Source organism: Capsicum annuum, chromosome 4 (assembly GCF_002878395.1).
Source record: "Capsicum annuum cultivar UCD-10X-F1 chromosome 4, UCD10Xv1.1, whole genome shotgun sequence".
NCBI lineage: Eukaryota > Viridiplantae > Streptophyta > Magnoliopsida > Solanales > Solanaceae > Capsicum > Capsicum annuum.
Genome location: NC_061114.1, coordinates 192,049,128 through 192,071,791, shown reverse-complemented (window position 1 = coordinate 192,071,791; position 22,664 = coordinate 192,049,128). Strand labels below are relative to the sequence as shown.

Below are 22,664 nucleotides of genomic sequence, written 5' to 3'. Positions count from 1 at the left end.
AAATGAAGTTTACACTCTGTATTTACAACTTTGAACTTTTAACAATAAGTTCAACCCACCTTATGAATTAACATCAATAAAATGAAGTTCAAACTATTTTCTAGAAAATAGCAAAATCAAAGGTTAAGAACTTCAACACTAGTTCAACCAACTTATGAACTATCAAAATAAAGTTTCAAGAACTTCAAACAAAGGTTCAAACAGTTTAAGAACTATCAATATGAAGTTCAAACTATTTTTTGGAAAGATAGTAAAATCAACTTTAAGAAAAAAAATGAAACATAAAGATTCAAGTTCACCAAATTCATGGTGTGTTCTTAAGGAAATTATTACCCTCAAGTACGTGAGATTAAGGAATATATCCTCCTAGGATAAAATGAATTACTTCGACAGAATAACAGTACCTCTAATTCTATTGAACTACGAACGTACTCAATGACATTAAATCACGCTAGTTTTTTTTTTTTTTTTTTTAAGGAAAGAGAAGTGTATTTCTTCAAAATTTCATATCTATACCAGAGGAAAAATTCAGGTATTTATAGCCATAAAGGCGTTGCTTCATGAAGAGAAACAATGGTTTAGAAAGGTACGCTCCTTCATAAAGGTGCAACTATTCAAAAAAGTCACAACCCTTTGGAAATGTCATAACCATTCAATCCGCAAAGGTGCCTATTCAAATTGCAGTCTTTCTCTTGGTGTCTTTCCGAAAAAAAAAACATCTATTCATTTTTCAATCACACATCTTAAAACCCAACAATATATGCTTGATACAAACTATTTATACAATGTCGATATATTACTTAATTATTTTTACATATCGACACATTATATACACATGTTGTCATTTTGTTGATTTTTTTTTTGGTCACCTGTAGAATTATGTAAATTAAGTTCTTATTTATCGTATTCAAGATTCTGACGTGCATTATATTTAAAATTTTACTTTAACCTTTTATCCATAAAAAGAATAAATTTTCTCTTGAAAGCAGTGCTACAAGCTAGACAAATCTAATTATTAATTAAAAGAAATCAAAGTGTATTTTCTTTCTAAAATAATTTGAAAAAAGATTTGGCGCAAATAAAATAGTGTTAGTCCATAAATATTTCTTTGTTATTGCTTCTACCTCAACCAAACATTTATGTACTTCACCATTTTAGACTTCTTGGACCTCCTCCCTATCTGGTGGTTGTAGTTGGTACTGAAAAAGATTATACAAAATGACCTAACAATAATGCCTTGGTATGAAATGGTAGGTACATATTGACCTTTGATAAAAAACATAATATTACTGCTAGCTATCTTACACTCCTTGAGAGTAGACACATAATGTCGATTGCACCTTTAATTTGAAGCCCTAGAACCCTATACTGCTAATAAAACATAGATTCTTCTTATGACTTAAAGTGCAAAAAAAGACTTCTAACTAGAGAAAGATTACTAAAACTTGAAATTAAGTGTGAAGATGAGAACTGTTGCCTCTTTGTGGATGATGCTAAGGGGACAACTAAACCCCTTTTTAACGACTGCACATAGGGGAATAAAGGGTGGGAAAAAAATTAGCGACTGGTTTAACAAAAGAATTAAGTAGGAAGACATGAAACATATCATAGTTCAGATCAAAAGAAAGCATTGGATGCGATTCAGGAAGAAAGTGTGTATAGCAGCATACGGAGCATGCAAGTATCATATTTGACTAGCTCAAAATAGCAAAATGTTCAAACAACAAATTATGTAGCAGGAGACTATAATTCGACAGATCAAGAAAAACATCAATGACACATTGAAGGATTCAACAATACTAAATGGACAAAGTGGAACAGAACTTTCATACCGAGCATATATATTATTATATAGCTTGCTTGTTGATGCAGCTAGCTATCTGATTTTTTTTTAGCTGTTTTGATGAGGCCATATGTTTGTGGTGCTCTTTGTGTGTGAGAATTGTTATTTGTCGTAATGATAATATTCACTTATGTTAAAAAAAAAAAACATTTTAGTTTATGTATTTTCTTATATACAGTCTGTCTCTCTCTCTCTTTTTTCCCTTACTAACAATTTTCGATATGACAAGAAGCACTCATACATATGGGCTGTCCAAAATCTTAAACAAATCCAATGACCAAAAATGACAGTCAAAAACTATTCTGAAAAATCTTTTCACTTGCTCTAAATAGTGACCTAAGAAAGAGAAAATCAATGTACTAAACTAATTTTTCACAAATTTTTAAAAGTAATTAACCTTTTCTTTCCCAAAAAACCATTCCAATCTTATTTTTTTCCAAAATAATTCAATTCCCAAAAACATAAAAAAGGAGAGTTTTTTTTCCCAAAATCTCCAAAATCTCCGAAACTGCCACCACCACCACCACCTTCTTCTTCCGTCTTTACACCCCTATCCCGACCCCCACCCCCACCACCCCACAAATTCTCTTCGACCCATTATTCCAAATCAAAATCCCTGAAAAACCCTATAAGGGATTCCATTTTTTTTGACCATTTGGTTGAGCAGTCGCATGAATTTGTTGAGAATTTACTGAGAATTTCGGTTCTTTGAAGGAGGAAAAAGAGAAAAATGAATATTGTCAAGTTTCAAGTATTTGACTCTGTTCCAGCATAAGGTTTCGAAGAAGTTAGCGCGTGTCCAATGGCAAAGCGCGTGTACCAAGTTTGGAAAGGAAGCAATGTGAGACAAATTTCTCATTTCTCTAACTTTATTGCTTCCACTTGTTTGAATTTTTGCTTGTTATGCTTTAATTTTTACTTAGGGTATTGTTGATGTATGTGGGGTTCAGGCAGTTTTTTGGTATACTAGAGTTCAAGCTGAACAAACTCTAGCAGAAATACAAGGTAAGGCAATAGACACTTGTGGTCCGGTCTTCTGCGCATAGTAGGAGCTTTAGTGCACCGGGCTGCCCTTTTAACTCTCTATTAGTATATGGGATTATTGATGAGCAATTTAATTTCATTTTTTGGTCAGTAAAAATGGATTTTTGAGGTGCCAGAGAGGATAATATTATTATTTTAGACATGAACTGTGTTGTTTTGAGGCACTATAAGTAGTGATGGAGCTAGAATTTTCACTTAAGGGGGTTTGAAGTATGATATAAACACGCGGAGAAGACGAAGGAGGTTCAACATCTACTATATATACGTAAGATTCATTTTAACCATGTATAAACAGTGTAGTGTAATTTTATGTTGAAGGGGTGTTTGGATGAACCTCCTCGGCCCTATCTAGCTCCTCTCCGTCTATGAGTGAGGAGAATAATATACAATTTTTGGTGCGTTTATCAGTTACTTTTATAAGTTCTGCATAAAGATTGAATTTTAATTGGTTAGGTATGATAGATTTGCGGCTTTGAGTTATTCTAATGACCTTCAAAATGTTTTTTTGATATGAACAGTAAAGACTGATACTCTAAACATTCTTTTCATTTTGGAACTCTCGGGGATTCATTGGGTATGTTGTTGTGGTTGTAAGCATCTTACCCCTCATGCTGGAGCTACTGCTGATTGAGAAGATGGTTTTCACACGAGTGTGAAAGTTCCTAACATTCATAAATATCTAAAGAACATTGTTAAAAACTTTTCTTTGAGGTTAAGACTTAGCTTACATATGTGCACATTCAATAGATACACCTGCACAGTTATGTTTATAATAAAAGGAAGGTTCTAGCCAATGAGAAAAACAGAAGAGCTGTAATTAGATCTTTAATAATGTTTGGACGTCATATTCCACTGAAGGAACAATTGAATACCTGCTAAATTATCAGTTTTTTGGTGAATATGGCTGCTAGTTTGCTTAGGAATCTGATTGTGTCGCGTGGACTTTTGAATTTTTGTTTGACATATAGAAAGTATTGCTGCTAACTGTCTTTCTTCACTTTGTGACACATTGAGCATGAACAATGCAAATGTGTATCTTTGTGAAGATACAGTAAGTAAGCAATCCTGAATTGAGAAAGATTTTGGAGCACTTTTTGTTTTAAGGGTTTGTTTGGTATGTCGAAACAACAGCAGCAACAAACACAATATAATTCGCTGCGGTCTAGGGAGGGTAGTGTGTACGCAGACCTTATCCCTACCTTGTAATGGTAGGGAGGGTGTTCTGATAGACCCTCAGCGCCGCGTATATTGGGACCAGGAGAGTAACTAATTTTAGCATCTAATTTACAATAATGTCGATAATAAACTAAATCCTCAAAATTGAGATTCATAGAATTGATTGCCTCTTGTCTGGATCACTTTGCACGTCATTATTTGAAATACATGCCTTCACCCATGAAACGATAACCCCTTGCCTCTCATGGCTTCACTACTTTAAGTGACAAAGAAATGCCTCTTAGTAGCACAACCACAATGACGCTCCCAGGGATTTGGTCTAGCGGTAAGTGTGCAATGCATGATGTATGAATTAAGCTCATCATGGGTTCAAGCCCTGTTGTAGGCAAAAGTTACAGCAAAAGTCAGGGATTTGGTGGAGAAGAGGGTAGAGCATCGGGCGCGTTATCCACCTACTTTGGAACCATGTGGATTGACCCTTAGAGATTTCTTGATTATCAACTCGAAAAGAAAAAATAATGCCGCCACATGGATTGAATTCTACACCAGGTTCAGGGCCTATATATATTTTTTCTTAGGGAGACCATCCTTTCAAACCTTGATAAAGACTTATTCATCAATTTTGAATTTGTCCTTGTTCTGGTGAATATCTTAAGAGCTTCCAACGTTTTCTTTTGGAGGATATACAGGAAAACAATTGGCAGAGAGGTTATACATCAAATAGGTCCTTTACTGCAATAACTGTGTAGTTGATACCTCATGCGCACATGTCAGCTGTTAATTCAGTGAGGATACTGCAAACTTATTCTTTGATCCGTCACATATGATAAAATATTTGGGTTACGGGTAAACTTGATTGTAAGTTTACTGTTTTTTGGGTTAAATATCCGCACATTTTATACTTGTTGGATAAAGTTTGAAGCATCTATTGGCCCCTTTTCGTACTATATTCTTTTCTGCAAGTCTCTAATTTGATGGTTTGGTTAATGAACATACACTTCTGTATAAGTTGGTTTGCTGCTGGTAAAACTATTTTCCGGTTTAACTCTCTTGTATAAGCAAATTCTAATTAGATTGAGCAAACCAAAGTGTAGGAGCTGGCTTTGTGTGCTATCAGAAAGCATAGCCTTTTTAAGCTAAGTTCCTTGGACTCTTCACTTTTAGTGCCGCCCGTGTTGACATGACATGGGTGTGCGATCCGTGTACGATTTGGTCAATCGATTTTGGGTACTTTGACCAAAATCAATTTGAAAGTCTGGACAGTTTTAATGATTTCTGTAATAAATGCAAAAGCTAAGGTGAAATTGAAGAAAATGGAATACCTTTTATATTGAAATTTCTATGTCACTCCCTTTCCTTTAATCTTCTTCCAGTATTCTCCTCAAGTTCTCCGCATATTATCTCATAATTTAGGTTTTAGAACTATATTTTTTAGATATTTTAATTATTTTTACGCGAATTGCTAGACCGGTATCCATACATGGATCCATATTCCCGAATCTTAAAATTTAGATCATGATGGATCCGATCTCTAGATCCGTACCCGTATTGGACACTCGCACCCAAGTCCGAGCAACTTAGTTTTTAAGAATCTATCTCTTTCCTGTGATACCCTTGGTTATTTTCTTCTTGGGAAATAATAATGTTATCATCTTGTTGAAGTTGTCACCTTTTTGTTGGACATTTTGCTATCCAGCCATCATCCTTGTGGATTTATTCCAGATTTGTTAAATCTGGAGCTGAAACAGTCAAACAGGGCTGCAGATGCTCATGTAAATAAAGTACGTAAAGTATTAGAGGAATTTGCAGCAAATGATGAAATACTAATTACTAAGTATAATTTATGAGACGAGTAGGTTCAAAACAGTAAAGAAGACAAGAGGACAGAAGCCAGACACACACTAGTCCAGTATATGAGGCAAATTTCTTTCTTAAAGATAGATATCTCAAGTTGGTGAGTAATAAATTCTTAGTTTATGGCCCCAGGCTTGGTCTGTGGTAAGAGCACAACCGGTCGCGTTCGAATGTTGCTGCAGACAAAAACCTAGTTTTAAATGGAGAAGAGTAGAGGGGCGGCCCATTATCCACCAAGTGTCGAACCATGTGCTACGGGCCCTTGGGGATTTCTCTATTATCAAGAAAAAATCTTAGTTTGTACAGTGACCACACAAAGAGACAAAGATGGGGAATTTAGAGATTTAAAGGGGCACCAACTAGCTCCAGTTACCTTCTGCTAATAGCTGACAGGTTTCATCGTGCTTGAGAACTTATAACCTTGGATTTTTCAAATTTTCTACATTCATTGAAAGATATTTCGCACACGGCACACAATTTTATTCTCTTTAGAAATACTTATCAAAATATATTGTCATTTCAGAAATATGTGAAGTGCTTTAGGTATCAGTGGGGATCTCTTTGTGTTGTTGAATATGTAGCGATAAAGTAATAGTTTCAGGAAGACTAATTTCTTAAGGAAAGTTTATTCGCAGAGTCTGAATGCCTAGCTTGTTTACCTTCTTTATTTTCATGATGAAGTTGGTGTTGTTAATCAATAACCTTAAGGATTGTTGTTCTCAATAATCTTAATGATTGTTGTTCTCAATTATCTTAATGATTGTTGATCAAGCAGAGATATTATGACTAGATATTGTTAGTGAAGTCTCAATAGAGGGATTAACAAATGTAGTGAATTTGAGTTTATGACATTGTTGATTTGTCTTTTGCCCAATCATAAGAGTACTTTCATTCTGCCCACTTCCTCCCCCTTCCCGTAAAAAAGTAGAGAAAAAGAATATCCCAGCAGTCTTATGTGCTGCTTTAATGATGTAGGTGAAGATATGAGTCCTGGAGGGCCTGTACGTTGCACAACTGTACTTGTCCTTTCACATTTCTTTAATTGGATGTGATCTAGTCTTTGAAGTTTAATTTGTTGTGAAGATTTTCCGCTGCCATTGATAGTGCGCTTGGGGACTTCTGATTGGATTAGTTATAGTGGAAGTGTGCTCAGTGTATTGCACCCCCTTTTTTCTATTTGACAAACTTTTCTTCATATCCAATTATTTTCTATTTGTTTATTTTATTGTAAAAATAAGGCATCCTGATAAAATCAAATCTATTGAACCAAGATTTTTTAAGAGTTGTACCACCGGCATATCAAAATTTAAAGAAATAGATAATACGATTTCCCCCAAGAAATAAAAGGAAAAAGAAAAGGAAGACATTGATTACATCTTCATTGGATGCTTTAATGATAATTTACTTGTCCCCTAAAGGAAAAAGAAAAAAATTAAATAGGTGAGAAAGATCATTCTCAAAAATTCATTCTCAGTAGGAGAGAGAGATCCTTGGGGGTGTAGAGTATAAAATTAGTAGATAGTTTCTGACAATAATAGAAGGGTTAGGAAGGGAATTAGATGTTACTCTGAGGGCTGGGCCAAATGAAATACCATTCATTAATCAACCCAATGTGGATGTTAACCTCTTCTTGATAAACTTTGTTCTGGTTGGCCTTTACTTGGAAAGTTAGTTGAAATATAATTTTTTTAATATTGCCCCTGCACTGAAGGTGATCTCAACAAGGTACATGTGCCCTAATACACTGACAAGCTTCTTAAGGTTCCACAATGTGTGCTTTTCTCGGTAGATGTTTCATATTTCAACAACAACAAACCCAGTGTATTCCCACCAAGTGGGGTCTGGGGAGGGTAGAGTGTACGCAGTCCATACCGCTACCTCCAGAGAAGTAGATAGGCTGTTTCCGATAGACCCCCGGCTCAAGATAAAGAAAAGTAGACCAAAGCGTAATTAAATAAGAAGCAAGATGGATGGCATAACATGACAAGGAATAAGACACATAAAAATAGAAGTCAGAGCAATAAGAAATAAAATAAATAAGCGCAATAGGAGGAAGACACCCACGCCCGCCTGATCGGGCTCCTATCTTTGGACCCAATCCTAGGTTTACTAGCCCGACTCAACCTGAGCTCTTCTAATACTAAATCCACGCACACAACCTAGCCTTCTACCCTTATCTGCGACCTCCACACCTTCCTATCTAGGGTCATGTCCTCAGTAAGCAGAAGCTGCTCCATATCATGTCTAATCACTTCTCTCCAGTACTTCTTCGGCCTACCTTTCCTTCTTCTGAAGCCATCTAACGCTAACCTCTCGCACCTACGAACTGGGGCATCCGTGCCCCTCCTCATCACATGCCTAAACCATCTCAACCTTCCTTCATGCATCTTATCCTCTAACAAAGCCACTCCGACCTTCTCCCGAACGGTCACATTCCTGAATCTATCCCCTCTGGTAAGTCCACACATCCAACGCAACATTCTCATTTCCGCTACCTTCATTTTTTGAATGTGGGAGTTCTTGACTGGCCAACACTCTGCTCCATATAGCATAGCAGGACGGACTGTCGCTCTGTAGAATTTACCTTTAAGCTTTAGTGGCACCTTCTTGTCACACAACACTCCCGAGGCGAGCCTCCATTTCATCCAACCAGCTCCAATACGATTAGAGACATCCTCATCAATCTCGCCATTCCCCTGAATTATAGACCCAAGATACCTAAAACTATCCCTCTTTCGGACCTCTTGGGAATCCAACCTTACCACGACATCATCCTCCTGCCTCACCTCACTAAACTTACATTCCATATGTTCCGTCTTGGACCTACTCAACCTGAACCCCTTAGATTCAAGGGTTTGCCTCCAAACCTTCAATTTTTCATTCACACGCACCCGCGTCTCATCAATCAGCACTACCTCGTCAGCGAACAACATACACCACGGCACCTCCCTTTGAATACTCCGTGTCAACACGTCTATCACCAACGCAAACAGGAACGGACTAAGAGTCGAACCCTGGTGCAACCCTGCCTCGATTGAAAAATGCTCTGAGTCTCCTCCCGCCGTTCTCACCCGAGTCTTCCCTCCATCGTACATGTCTTTAATAGCTCTGATGTACGCCATCGGGACCCCTTTAGCCTCTAAACATCTCCACAGAACCTCCCTCGGAACTTTGTCATAAGCCTTCTCCAAGTCGATGAACACCATATGCAAATCCTCCTTCCTTTTCCTATACTGCTCCACCAATCTCCTCACCAGGTGGATTGCCTCTGTCGTCGAGCGACCAGGCATAAAACCAAACTAATTCTCAGAAATGGACACGATCCTCCTCAATCTCAGCTCAACTAACCTCTCCCAAATCTTCATAGTATAACTCAACAGCTTGATACCTCTATAGTTAGTGCAACTCTGGATGTCTCCTTTATTTTTATATAATGGAATCATCGTACTCCACCTCCAAGCCTCCGGCATCCTTACCATCTTGAACATGCCGTTAAACAAATCAGTCAACCACCTTAAACCAACCTTACCTATAAACTTTCAAAAATCCATCGGAATCTCATCGGGCCCCGTCGCCCTTCCCTTTCGCATTCTACGAATAGCTTCTCTAACTTCCTCCACCCTAAAACGCCTACAATAGCTGAAATCACGTCTCTCCTCCGAGTGTTCCAGCTCTCCTAGCTCGACGCCTCTATCCCACTCCTCGTTCAAAAGCCTATGGAAATACTTTTTCCATCGCCTCTTAATGTGGACATCTTCCACCAAAACAGTACCATCCTCCTCTTTAATGCACTTCACTTGGTCTAAGTCCCGACCTTTCCTCTCCCTAGCCTTCGCAAGCCGATATAACCTCTTTTCCCCGCCTTTCACATCTAACCCTGCATACAAGCTCTCAAACGCTACAGTCTTAGCTGCCGTGACTGCAAGCTTAGCTTCCTTTCTAGCAACTTTGTAGGCTTCCCTATTCACCCGCTTCTCCTCTGCATCATTACTCTCAATCAACTTAACATAAGCCCCCTTCTTAGTCTCCACCTTCTTAACTTCTTCATTCCACCACCAGTCCCCCTTATGTCAATCTGCCCGACCCCTTGAAACTCCTAAAACTTCTATAGCAGCTTCCATGACGCAACTGGCAGCCCTATCCCACAGTCTCTACGTCCCCCCTGCACCTCCACACCCCCAAACCTGCCACCTTCTCCTCAATCTCTAACGCACTATTCGGTGTCAAGCCACCTCACCTAATTATAGGCCGACCCTCTTCGGCCCTTCTCTTCTTTCCCTTCTTGATAGTCAAGTCCATCACCAGAAGTCTGTGCTTGATCGAAAGATGCTCACTCGGAATGACTTTACAGTCCTTATAAAGAGCCCTATCCTCCTTCCTAAGCAACAGAAAGTCGATCTGAGTCTTGGCTATTGCGCTTCGGAAGGTAATTAGGTGATCCTCCTTCTTCGGGAAGCTCAAATTCACCACCACCAACCCAAAGGCCCTAGCAAAATCCAACGGAGCAGCTCCCTCGTCATCCCTATCGCCGAATCCAAAACCTCCATGCACATCGTCATAACCTCCAGGCAAAACCCCAATGTGTCCATTGAAGCTCCCTACTATGACAATCTTCTTCGCACTAGGCATGCTTCTCACCACCTCATCCAAAGCAACCCAAAACCTTGCTTTCTCCTCCTCAGCCAAGCCCACCTGCGGTGCATAAACACAACAGACATGCAGCGAAACCCCCCAAATGACCAGAGTAATCGTCATCAGCCTATCACTAACCCTCTTAACCTCCACCACCTGCTCTCTAAGCTCTTCATCCACTAAGATCCCCATTCCATTCCGACGCCTATCGCGCCCAGAGTACCACAGCTTATACCCATCCACATCCCTAGCCATTTAGTCTCCTGCACACATGCAATGTTGATCTTCCTCCTCTTAAGAACCTTAACCAGCTCTATGGACTTACCCTGAAGGGTTCCTATATTCCACGACCCTACCCGCAACCTATCTACTCTCGCCTTTCGCCTACCTCTACCATCCCTCACCACACCAGCCCTAACACTAGACTTAAATCCCCCACCCACCCCTGCCCTTCCCTCCTCACCCCACCCAAAACCAGCCCCAACCCAAACCCCCTCGGACACGACCCTATACCACCATCAACCCCTACCTCCACCACTTAAAAACCAAAAACCAATCCCTAAACCGGTAAACCACAAAACAAAAATCAACAAAAGGCAGGCAGGAAACCAAAAAAAGCAGCAGGGAAGCAGGGATCGCACACAGATAAAACTATCCGGCCTAGCAAAAGGACACAACTCTAATCACAAGAAACAGCAGTGCAAACGAGAATGGTAAATAAGGCGGTAAATAATAACTAGTAAAAGTATGTAAATAACAAAAGTTAGATGTCGCCGGGGTAATCTCGTGTGCTGATGGTGCCGTTAATTCTGGCTTCGAAGTTGGTTGCTGAAAATACAGTCGCCGGAAAAATTCCGCCGGACCTTCGCCGGCCTAGCTGTCGCTGGAGCGTGTCTTGGGCGTTACCAGATCTGTGTTCTGGTGCCCGTTGCCGCAGTCGATCCGGCGGAAACCCTTGTCCTGCCGGCGAAATCAGTGGCTAAAATTGCAAAGAAGGGGTAGGGAGAGAGAGAAATAATTCGGGAGAGAGGGAGGAGAGGGAGAGAGCTTAAGGGAGAGAAACAAAGCAAAGGTACCCTTACCTATCACCGGCGCCGGCACCGGCCGATCAGTCGAAGAAGAAGACCGTTGGTTGTGAAGAGAGAGAGAGAGAGAGAGCGTATAAGTGATGTCAGATGTTTCATATTTGTGATCAGAAAAAGAAAAATGTAGCTATCATCCTTTCTGGCAGTTTGCAAGACTTTCTTGGATTCCTATACTGAAGGTTGCTGCTGCTTATTCATAAAATTAACCTCAAGTCCATATCAAAAAAAAATAAAAATACCTTCAAGTTGAATGTTTACTATCACAATCGGCTCATCATGGGTCCTTGGCCCATGGATTTCATTTATCTCATGGATTTCATTTATCTCCTATTTTGATAAGCAAGCATTGGCGGTGTTTTTTTTAGAGTCAATTTTTTTTTTTTTGAGTCAAAAAATAAAGCATTGGCCGGGTTAAAATCCAAGTGCTAAGCTAGTGCATGACATTGCAAAAGTAGGGGTGACAGGGTAGAAGGAGAAGCCCCTCATAGAGAAGGGGAAGACCCTGTATAAAAGTTGCTATTGTAAATGTTAATGATGTTTATCAGTCTGTTTTCCTCATAAATATCTTCTTCGTACAATGGCCCTTCTACGCGGATCATTGACTTTTGGCGCCTAAATTCCTTTTGTATTGGCTTTTTGTCAGTACCATCCTCCTGGGCCTCTCTGTTAGAGGTCCATTTGTCTTAACATAATATATGTATATTTCTAACATCATTGATTATAAAATCATCATCATAGCCACATCTAGATTTGTTCTGGATAGAGAGAAGTCGTGAAAAAGAAGAAATTGGAGAAGATTGCGATGAGAACATACCAACAGAAGGAATCAGTATACCTGCTATGTGCATGATTCCTTTTGCTTATGCCACTCACACTTCTTGCTTCCACTCATCCTCATTCTCATGACCGTCTCCGCAATATTTGCTGCTACCATGTGTAAATCTTTGTCTGCGCTCAAGCCTAGTAGAATGAGAAATATTTTATATTTAGATCAGTTTCTGAATACTGGTTAAGATCACCAAGCAGAAAATAATAAAGAAGGGAAAAGAGCTTCTTGTAGGTGAGACCACTTGCACTGATTATTGCAATGAAGAGAAATTCTTTGTTCTTTGCCTTGAATTTTGTCTCTTGATCTTCCAACTAGTCTTGTGAATTAAGGATGGAAAAGATAAATCCTTTTCCAATATTTTCATTTGCGGCAACAACAGTGGAACTATTCATCTGTTGTCTCTGTAACAATCCAGCAGTCACATGCCATGCACTGAAGGTTTCATCTGATTTTGTTTTTTACTCATTTCCTGTCTTTTGCAGTATTTTTTTATAGGTGGCAGGTTGATTTTTGGACCAGATGCAAAGTCGTTGCTTATCAGCTTATTGCTTATCATAGTGCCTGTCACTGTTTTCTGTGTTTTCGTTGCAAGGCATCTGCGCCATGAGTTCTCATCGTACAATGCAGGATATGCTATTTTGGCAGTAGCAATTATTTTCACCATCCATGTAAGCTCCGAAAGCCAATTGCATGTACAGTACTTTTATCAGCAATAGGGATTAAAAAGTGTGACAAGTTTGTTTTGCTTTGAATTCTTCTGGTTTTTATCTAGTGGATAGTTACTGCATTTCATTTTGTCCATGGATATTGTAGCATTTGCATCTAGGATTTATTTGTCCCTCTGTGTGTGTTTCTGTATTTTCGTTCTTCTGATTATTTATTAGCTTTTATTTTATCTTCTTAGCACATAATTATAATAGTTACGGTATTAGATTTTACTATTATGTTTTTTGGTTGATTTAATATTTGGTGGGTGGGTATATAATCTGTAGTGCCAAGGGCAGTAAGATTACTGGTTAGAGTATGTTTTTTAATTTCATAGTACTTAGTGATCATGGATTTCTCTTTTCTATTTTTTCGATGAGGTCATAAGTTATCATTAAAGGCATCAAGAAGATACAAGTCAAAAGTGTATACAAAATGAAAGAATGTGACTGCTTATGTACAGCAAAAACCTAGGAAAGAAGTGTAGAGAAGACAAATCCATAAATTGTTGACAACTGACTACAGGAGCCTGTATAGACTAACAAAAAAGATTAAATAAACATTTCTCTTTAAGAACATGTGTTGGAGTTGATATTCCATCAAAGCATCTACTATTCCTTTCCTTCCAGATGCACCAAAAAATAATGGCAGGAATCATAAGCCAAATCTTTTTGATGGATTTGCCAACTCTCCATGAACACCAGCTTTCACAAGCATCTTTAGTACTGTTAGGTATGACTCAAGTTAGTCCAACAATTGAGAACATTCTCCACATTTCTATTGCAACTACACAATGGAGAAAGACTAAGTTGCTCGGACTCGGGTGCGGGTGTCCGACACGGGTGTGGATCCGAGTGTTGGATCCTTCATGATCGAATTTTTAAGATTCAGGGATATGGATACGGACACGGGTGTGGGGACTCGGCAAAAAAAAATTAAAAATTTATTCATATAGTTACAAAAATATCGAATATGCATAATTATATTTATGAGATATGTGAAAAACTTACACATTTATTTTTAAATTGACAAGTATTTAAAAACAACTATTTTTAGTATACTTGAAACTAAAAAAGAATGAGAATATTAATGTGTTACAATATATACTTACGTTAAAATTAGTTTCACTGAAAAATGTGTGCTTTCAAGCATATACATTAGTCTTTAATTTATAATTAAATAATTATAGTGTTTATCCTCATTTTATAAACTCTAAATAATCAAGGAGGCAACTATTAACTAAGCTCTAATTATAATATGAAATGTTTATCTCATTTAACTAAAAAATAAAAATATTTATTCTTAATAATAAATATTCAACGTGGCAGGTTGGCAGCTATTAAAGGACTAAAGGTCCATTAAAGAACAAGTTAGTGTCGGTGTGTGGACTTTGAGTCGTCTTCCTCATCCTTGTTCCTCTGCTTTCATCTTCTCTCCTCCCATCTTCATCCCCAACTACATGTTTTGCATATCTTTTTTTCCAATACAATACAAAATCACGATGCACACAATCTTGTAGTCCACCACGGCACCACCAATTCTCGGCTTCAAAAACCTGCAACATCGTGAACGCTGAACAATACCTGCAACAGCCAACTCGAACAAGAAGATTTACCAAGAAAAAAACTTATAAAGAGACAAAAGGACTAGTATAAATTACTATGTAGCAGCAGAATTGAAGGTATTTTTTTTCCAAGCTATTCAAATCTTTACTATAAGATATCAAAATTTTAATTTTTCTCCGAATTGTTGGTCAACACACCTGATCTCGTTTGACCGGATACCCGTGTCAGTGTCGTGTCGACACGGGTGCGGCACCGAAATTGCCGCGTCCGAGCAACTTAGGAGAAAGAGATGTCTTGCACTTTCTGCCTCCCTCTGGCACATATAGCATCTGTTTACGATGTGAATTTTCCTCCTGCTGAGGTTTCTTGTCTGAGACAAGCTTCATGTAGGGTGATCCAGGTGAAGCCAACCACTTTGATTTGCCGGGGTGGGGGGTGGGGGGGGGGGGGGTCAATCAGTGCCTTATTTTAGAGCATAGAAGTGTATAGTATAGTCTTCTTTGGCAGGTGAAGTTCCTATTTGTTGATTACCCCCAAGTCATTCTGTCTCTTTCTTGTGGCTGAACTGAGACCATTGCTAACCTTGATTGTAGCTCTAGATAGTCATCAAATTGCCAGTCTTAAATGTTTCTCCTTATCTGTAGGTTTCATGAGTTGCCTTGCCACATCTGTCCAACTGTGGAATCTTTGTTAAGGGCCAGAATATATAATTTAGGATACTCATCTTGCAGTGTCCATTGTCCCTAACCACTTATCTCTTCAAAAAGAAACGTGAGCTCCGTTTCCCAACTTGATTGGTGAATTGGTTTGAAACTCACCCCACATGTTTGAGATATGTTTCCAGTTGCCAGTGCCATGTGGTAGTCTGCTCTGTCTTGTGCACCAGTTGCTTTCCTTTCCGTATTTTGCTGTGATCCATATTTCACATCGCAGCATTCTCTAAATTGCATCTCCATAGCCATTTCATTGGCATGCCTTGTATTGTGTAGAATCAGATCTTTTATGCCCAATCCTCCATGCTCCTTTGTTAGAACAACTTTTTTTCCATCCAACTAGATGAAACTTGTGACCCCGACTGATCCCAACCATAAGAATGATCTTCTAGTTTGGTCTAGTCTCTCTTGCACTTTCGCTGGAATAGGAAATAGGGACATGTTGTATGTTGGTATGCTGTACAGAACACTATTGATCAATTATTCTGCCCCCAAAAGAATGATACTGCATTTTCCAAGAAGTTGGGCTCTTTTCAAACTTCTCCACAATTCCATTCCATGCCTTTAGTTACATCAGGCCTATTAAGTCAATTCCATTGTTCCTCAAACCCACCACGAAGCATCAGTTTCATCAGGCCTCATTTGTTTGCACATAAGGGAGGTTGGAATCTGAATCATTCAGATCTCGGTCTATTAAGTGCATTTGTTTTTTTTTAAATTTTAATGTCTTAATGCGTCTTGACTCTTGATGAATCAGGTCTGTTACCAAGTCTTGACACCATTCAGACCTTAAATATACAGGCTTCTTTTCTCTTCATAGAACTTGTCTATTTCGGCAAAAAAATTTCACCACTCCCCGCATTTCTTTCACCAACTATCAACCATATGTTGAAATAACGTCTTAATTATACAATGTTTAAATCTAGAGACCACATCTTAATATTCGGATATGCATTCAAATTCAGATGTCTTAATCTTAATGAAAACAAATGAGGCCTTAGTTTTCTTCGTTGTTTGGACTGTTGGAGGTTGCACTATTTTATTAGTTAGACCCTACTGAACATGTGGAAATGTCATGCACGTATGGATATGTTTTGTCCGCTCTCAGCTTTTGTTAGTGGAACTTTTAGAATTTGGTTGAGGTTACTTGTTTTATCTTTAATTTTTCGGATAGATTTAGCTGAATGCAGTGCTTTTGAAAATGGTTTCCTGATTATTTTGTTCTATTTGTTTATTTTTATGTTATGTTGAACTATGTACTATTATTGCTTCTCTACACTATGTTGCGCGGACTCGTTGGTTTCACCGTCGAACCCGTCCCGACGCGACGCTGGTGCGGGCGCGGGGTGCGTCTCCAATTTGGTCAAACGAATTCGGAGTCGTTGACCCAACATCAAGAAGTTTGCTGTCGTCGTTGGAAGGAGAAAGACCGGCGACTATAATTGCTGTCGTCGGAGGAAGGGAGAAAACCGGCGACTGTAATTGTTATCATCGACGGAAGGGAGAAATCCGACGAGTCTAATTGTTGTCGTCGGAGGAAAGGAGGAAACCGGCGTCTGATGTCATTGTCGGAAGGTAGAAATCCGGCAACTGTAAATGTTGTCGTTGGAAATTGAATCTTTCCTTGGGAAGAAAGAGAAAGACGTGGTATCTAGTTGGTGGGTTTTTCTTTTTAATAACTATATATTTTTTAAATGTAAAAAGTAGTAATTTAGCCTTAGTTTTCAATTGCTTTATGATGTTTACAATTTTATGGACCAGACATAAAAATAATATATTAACTTAGCATTTTATATTTACATAGTAAGCAAGGCTGGTTGGTTTCCCAAAACTACAAGTATATACTGCTCCTAATTGAAAAAATATCCAAAAAGGTTACCTTAAAAGTAGGGAAAGTCAAGGATATTTTTTAGGAGTTAGAATATCTTTATATTTATAATATTAAAAAGTAACTCTATATTTTTAATAATTGATTTTTTTAGCCGAATCACCGCACCCTTATCCATACTCGAATTCACACCCCCAAATCTTAAAATTTAAATTTTGATGAATCCGACTTTCGGATCCGCACCCATCTCGGATACCCGCAGCCTAGTCCATGCAACTTAGTCTCTACATGAATATCACTTTTTGATAGTCTGGGATAGTGTAGGGTGGTAAGGTCTGCGTACATCCTACCCTCCCCAGACCCCACGTGTGGGATTACAGTGGGTATGTTGTTGAGATAGTGTAGAGGAATAATGAATCAACTCACAAGTTGGGGCTTAAGAGGATCCATGAATTGGTTTTTGGCAGGTACTTGTGCTGCTGCTTCTTACATCAGCTCGAGATCCAGGTATAGTTCCCCGTAATTCTCATCCACCAGAGGAAGAGTTCCGTCATGACTTCTCCACATCGGTAGAGGGTGGAAGACAAACGCCCAGCCTTCAGTTTCCCCGAACGAAAGAAGTAATTGTTAATGGGATGCCAGTCAGAGTGAAATATTGTGATACCTGCATGCTATATCGCCCTCCACGTTGTTCACACTGCTCCATCTGTAACAATTGTGTGGAGCGATTTGATCACCACTGTCCATGGGTGGGACAATGCATTGGTTTGGTAGGGTGTTATACTATTTAAATTGGTTTTCAGGGTTCTCCTTAGTGTTTGGATCTATTGAGGTTACTCCTAACAGCTCTCATTTTATCATGCAGCGTAACTACCGATTTTTCTTTTGCTTCGTCTCTTCTGCTATGCTGCTGTGCATCTATGTGTTTGCAATATGTGCTCTGTACATCAAGGTGCTAATGAATGATAATCAAGGCACGGTCTGGAAGGCAATGAAAGAGTCCCCAGCATCCGTGATTCTAATGGCTTATTGTTTTATTTCTCTGTGGTTTGTTGGTGGACTCACTGGCTTTCACTTGTATCTAATAAGCACCAATCAGGTCAGCTGCTTTATCTTGTATTCATGATGGTGCTAGGCTTGGATATTATAAAGGTTTAAGTGAAACTTGATAACCTGTCATATGTGGTGCATTCCACAGGCAGGTCTTTTGTGATTTGCCCGGCTGCTTTTATACCTTTGTTGGGCCCATGAATGTACTGCGGTTATTTTTTCTTTTAAAGCAGAATATGGTTAAATTTTTGATTCCTTTTTACTTATCTTGGGATGCAAGGAAAAGATGAGGAACCTAATGTGCTACTTATAATTGCTTCTGCATTTTAGTGTGTACTGTTGCAGGAGGGTAGGGCCTAATGAGCGCAGTAGCTTGTTTGTTTCTTACTTCTTAGGGATGACACTCCCTGGCTAAATTTAGAAAAGCATTAAAAATCAACACACCACGCATACTGTTATAGTCACAGAAATGTGATATCATGTTTTAAATTGCAATTTTTAAAGATATTTCCATTAAAAAAAGATATTATTTAATATAGCCAAAAATCTTGACAAGTCATATCGAACTTCATGCAGAACTGTCTGATGTTTGACTTTCACAAGGACACACTAGAATGAAAATGTTATCGTCACATATTTTCAACTTTCAGTTGCGTATTTCTAAAGGTATTTTGAAGATGAGAAACTTACAAAAAGAATTTCAACAAATTGAATGACAATCCCAAGAATGTTTGTCTTCCTTTTTGTTTCAAGTTGTTCCTTTGCATTTATGTTTAATAAGTTGCAGGTAGTTCTTGTGAAGGTCTTGGGCTGGTCTGATTAGGACAAAATGCACTCTGTTTTCTAAATTGCTTTCTTTCCTTCTATTTATTTAAACCAACTAATCCTTTTTGGCGGGAATTCACACATCAAGTTTTCTTATTGTCAAGTAATGTCTGTGTAGTTTGTTAAAGTAAATAACTTTCAGACAAGGTATCTTATTGTGAGATTTCTCGAGAAGCTTGTTTAATGAATGACCTGGCTTCTTTAAAAGCTGAGGCTGGTTCAGTATATGTAGATATACCTGAAATATTTGGAATTGTTTTTCTGCTCGTTTCTGAAGATGCAACTGTAGTTGAACGATAGAGATTCAAGCTTTACTATCGTGTCAGCTAGAAATTTTCCTCTTGGTGATGTTTTAAATATGCAGCAGTCTGAGCACTCACATTAGTGTTTAACCTGTTCTTTTTCAGACAACCTATGAGAACTTCCGCTATAAATCAGAAAATAGGATCAATGTGTATGACCTTGGTTGTGTGAACAACTTCATGGAAGTATTTTGCACACAAGTGAAACCATCTCGGAACAACTTTCGAGCTTTTGTACAAGAGGAAGAACCACGACCTCCTTTGCGCACTACCAGGGAAGCTGAAGTTGAAATGGGAGAGGATCAACGAGTGAAGGTAGAAGACGATCTTGATTTTGGTGGAGACCTTCTAAAAATCTCACAGCGTCATAATATTGAAGACATCGAAGCAGATATACGGAGCCGAGGGAGTGATGTGCACCATCATAATTCGTCTGCGGCTGATTCGGTTCTTGGGTCTGATAGGCGAGCCCCCAATGTGCAAGCAGATATACGAAACTCGAGCTGGGGAAGGAGAAGTGGGAGCTGGGAGATCGCATCAGAGGTCGTTGGCATGAAATCCAATGTCACGGAAAGCAGGAGCCATGTTGTTCCAAAGGATCCATATCAATGATTAAGGATGTTGTACAGTTGACGGGGATGGGCCTAATCTTGCGCTGCACTTGCTTTTGCTTTCTGGTTAGAAAAGGTGCCATTGATGGTAACATGGAGCTAAATGTAACTTACTACTGTAAGGTTAAATCTGTACTATACATTATGTTCTTTTCCCTTTGTCATCACCAGTGGATACTTAGCCTAATATAAATATTCTTTTGGGAAAATTAGTGAATAGGGGTGTGTGTAATTTTTTGAATGACAAGTAAATTCCCTGTCTTGGCTTGCTGCTACTTCTAATTCTGTTCCAATTGCAGGACTATTAGTTGACTTCTTGTGTCTTAGACTAGATGCCTGTGGAAGTTCTTTAAAGATTGCTCTTGCACACTTTCTTCTGTTTTTTCTTCACAATATTTTGTGCCTATCAGTTACTTTTAAATATTTTCCCATCTTTTCAGTTCCACAGTATATGACAATTGTGGAAATAAAATGTAATTGGTTGATGGTATGGCAAATTACGAGTATTGAACTAACCTTATGGCCGACTCCCATGATGCAGAACCACCTCCGCTACCCCCAACACCGCCTGATCCACCAGACCCCATGGAAACTACTGAGCCAACCCGAGGGCTAGATCGAGATTCAGATCAAATGAAGAACTCTTTCAAATCAGTCCTAAATAAAGTGGGTACATTGAATGGCCAATACCTAAATCACTACAATGGTAAAATGCCACTAAGCTCAGATGAATCGGAAGATACAATTGTCCTAAGTGACGACGACAGAGAAAGAATCTAAGCACTGTGGAAATTCTCTGTAATTGTCAAGCTATTCAAAAAAAGGCTTGCTAACACCTATTTGAAAATAAAACTCATAAAGTTGTGGAAACCAACCTCGGGAATGATTACTACATTGCCAAATTCATCAATCCAGACTATGCAAAAGGCTCTTCCTTGTGGACCATGGTTTGTTACGGGGAATTTCCTCTCAGTAAGTCACTGGGAACCAAACTTTGTTCCCAAGGAAGCCACACATACACAACCATATGGATCAGGCTGCCTCAACTCCCAACCGAATTCTACGAAAAAGCCATTTTGGAAAGAATTGGGAATAAGCTCGGCACCCTACTTAAAATTGACACCTGCACTCCGGCGGATCTACGAGGACGATACGCAAGAATATGCATACAAGTCCCTTGGATGAGCTAGTGAAGACTTTTGTCAACATTGGCAGCCATAGATAGAAAGTGATCTATGAGGGGGAAGGGTTTGGTGCACTGGGTGCGGCAGGCTCGGGCACACCGACAAAAATTGCCCATCACAGCTCTTTACACACCCTGGCGAACATGATAAAACCATGCCGTCAACCAGCAAACCTCCAACTATATCAGGGGAATGGCACACAGTCACCTTCACTGAGATAAAACCCGACACTAAATCCCAGCGCTTCGCCAAAGAAGGTGAAGCTCTAACAGGAAGAGATCCAGCACAGGTAAAAGTGTATGATGCGGCCTCAGGTAAGTTCCTAAACCAAAATTCATTTATAGCCATTGCTAATAATACATATAATGAAAAGCATAGTAACATCCTTGTTAGCACTATATCAAATTCCTTTGGTACTGAAAAAACAGATCAAAAAATTAGCAAAAAAGGAAAAAGAAAATCTACTGGGGGCCACATGGGACCTACTACCTCCGCAAATCCTAGGCCAACTGACATGCAAAAGCTCAAGGGAGATTTTAATACCTAACCACCAAGTCTCCATTACCCAAAAACCTGTTTCTTTAATCTTTAATGACCCCATCGGGGTACGCAGGCCCACCCCTCGGGGGAATCCCCCATGAACTCCTCCGTCTTTGTGTATTTTGGGAAGAGTAACTCCATCGCCACTAGGAATAATCATCACCCTAAGACGATTAACATGACCAACGCAGTCATGTCAATTAACTCCTCCAATACTTGCCTCACCCTTTTAAAGCCTCAACCTTTAAATAAAGGGCAATCTGCCGTTCCTCCTACCTCTAATGGCAAATCCTCCTCCCAACAACCCCACTTTCCTGAAAGAGCCTCTCATCTTTACCACTGCTCCACCATCGCCAAATCAATCACCGACATTTTGGGTGGAACTAGTGTTGGAAGGGAAGACAATCTCCTACTGCATCATCATAGAGAACCAACCGATAATCTTGTTCATCCAAATCCGTCTTGGATGGCACAAATAGTGAAAGAGGGAGTGGACCAAATAGCGGAGGGACTCGGCTACCAAGTCTGGTGCCAAACCCTGCTGCAAGCTCAGATGATGGGAATTCTGAACATGATGAACTCGAGCAAACTCAACTCGCTTATGGGCCACATGTTCAAAAACCTTCTATTCTACCCAACAACCCCTTACCTCTCGGAGACGAAAACATTAAACTTCATTCCTTGGAATCCACTGGTAGGGCAACATGCAGCCCCCAACTTCCAGCCAACTCTAGGGGGCGTAGACCTAAGAGAAGCGACCACCTCAGCACTAGAAGAGATAAGACACTCCAATGTAGAAATGGAGCAACTACTAATGGAGCTGGGGGAGCCAGATGTCGAAAGCTTTACGCTAGACAAACTACTTCAAAAGGAGTTCA

General features: G+C 39.3%; 1 protein-coding gene across 2 annotated transcripts; it reads left to right on the top strand.

The window, feature by feature from the left end:
- Positions 1-1,947: 1,947 nt before the first annotated feature.
- LOC107867622 (protein S-acyltransferase 8) lies at positions 1,948-20,374 on the top strand. 2 transcript variants are annotated; one of them, XM_016713939.2, is made up of 5 exons: positions 1,948-2,684; positions 12,946-13,131; positions 17,742-18,044; positions 18,140-18,373; positions 19,557-20,374. In XM_016713939.2, exons 1-5 carry the CDS (start codon positions 2,646-2,648, stop codon positions 20,061-20,063), a joined length of 1,269 nt encoding a protein of 422 aa, XP_016569425.1. In that variant the 5' UTR covers positions 1,948-2,645; the 3' UTR covers positions 20,064-20,374. The 2 variants fall into 2 exon arrangements, with proteins under 2 accessions (XP_016569425.1, XP_016569426.1); XM_016713940.2 differs by lacking the exon at positions 12,946-13,131 and having other exon boundaries at positions 2,090-2,684.
- The last annotated feature ends 2,290 nt before the right edge of the window (positions 20,375-22,664 follow it).

Coding starts and splice junctions, on each gene's coding strand:
- LOC107867622 (XM_016713939.2), top strand. CDS start 2,646: ATGGCAAAGCGCGTGTACCAAGTTTGGAAAGGAAGCAAT. Junction 13,132..17,741: donor CAATTATTTTCACCATCCAT/GTAAGCTCCGAA, acceptor GGTTTTTGGCAG/GTACTTGTGCTGCTGCTTCT. Junction 18,045..18,139: donor TGGGACAATGCATTGGTTTG/GTAGGGTGTTAT, acceptor TTTATCATGCAG/CGTAACTACCGATTTTTCTT.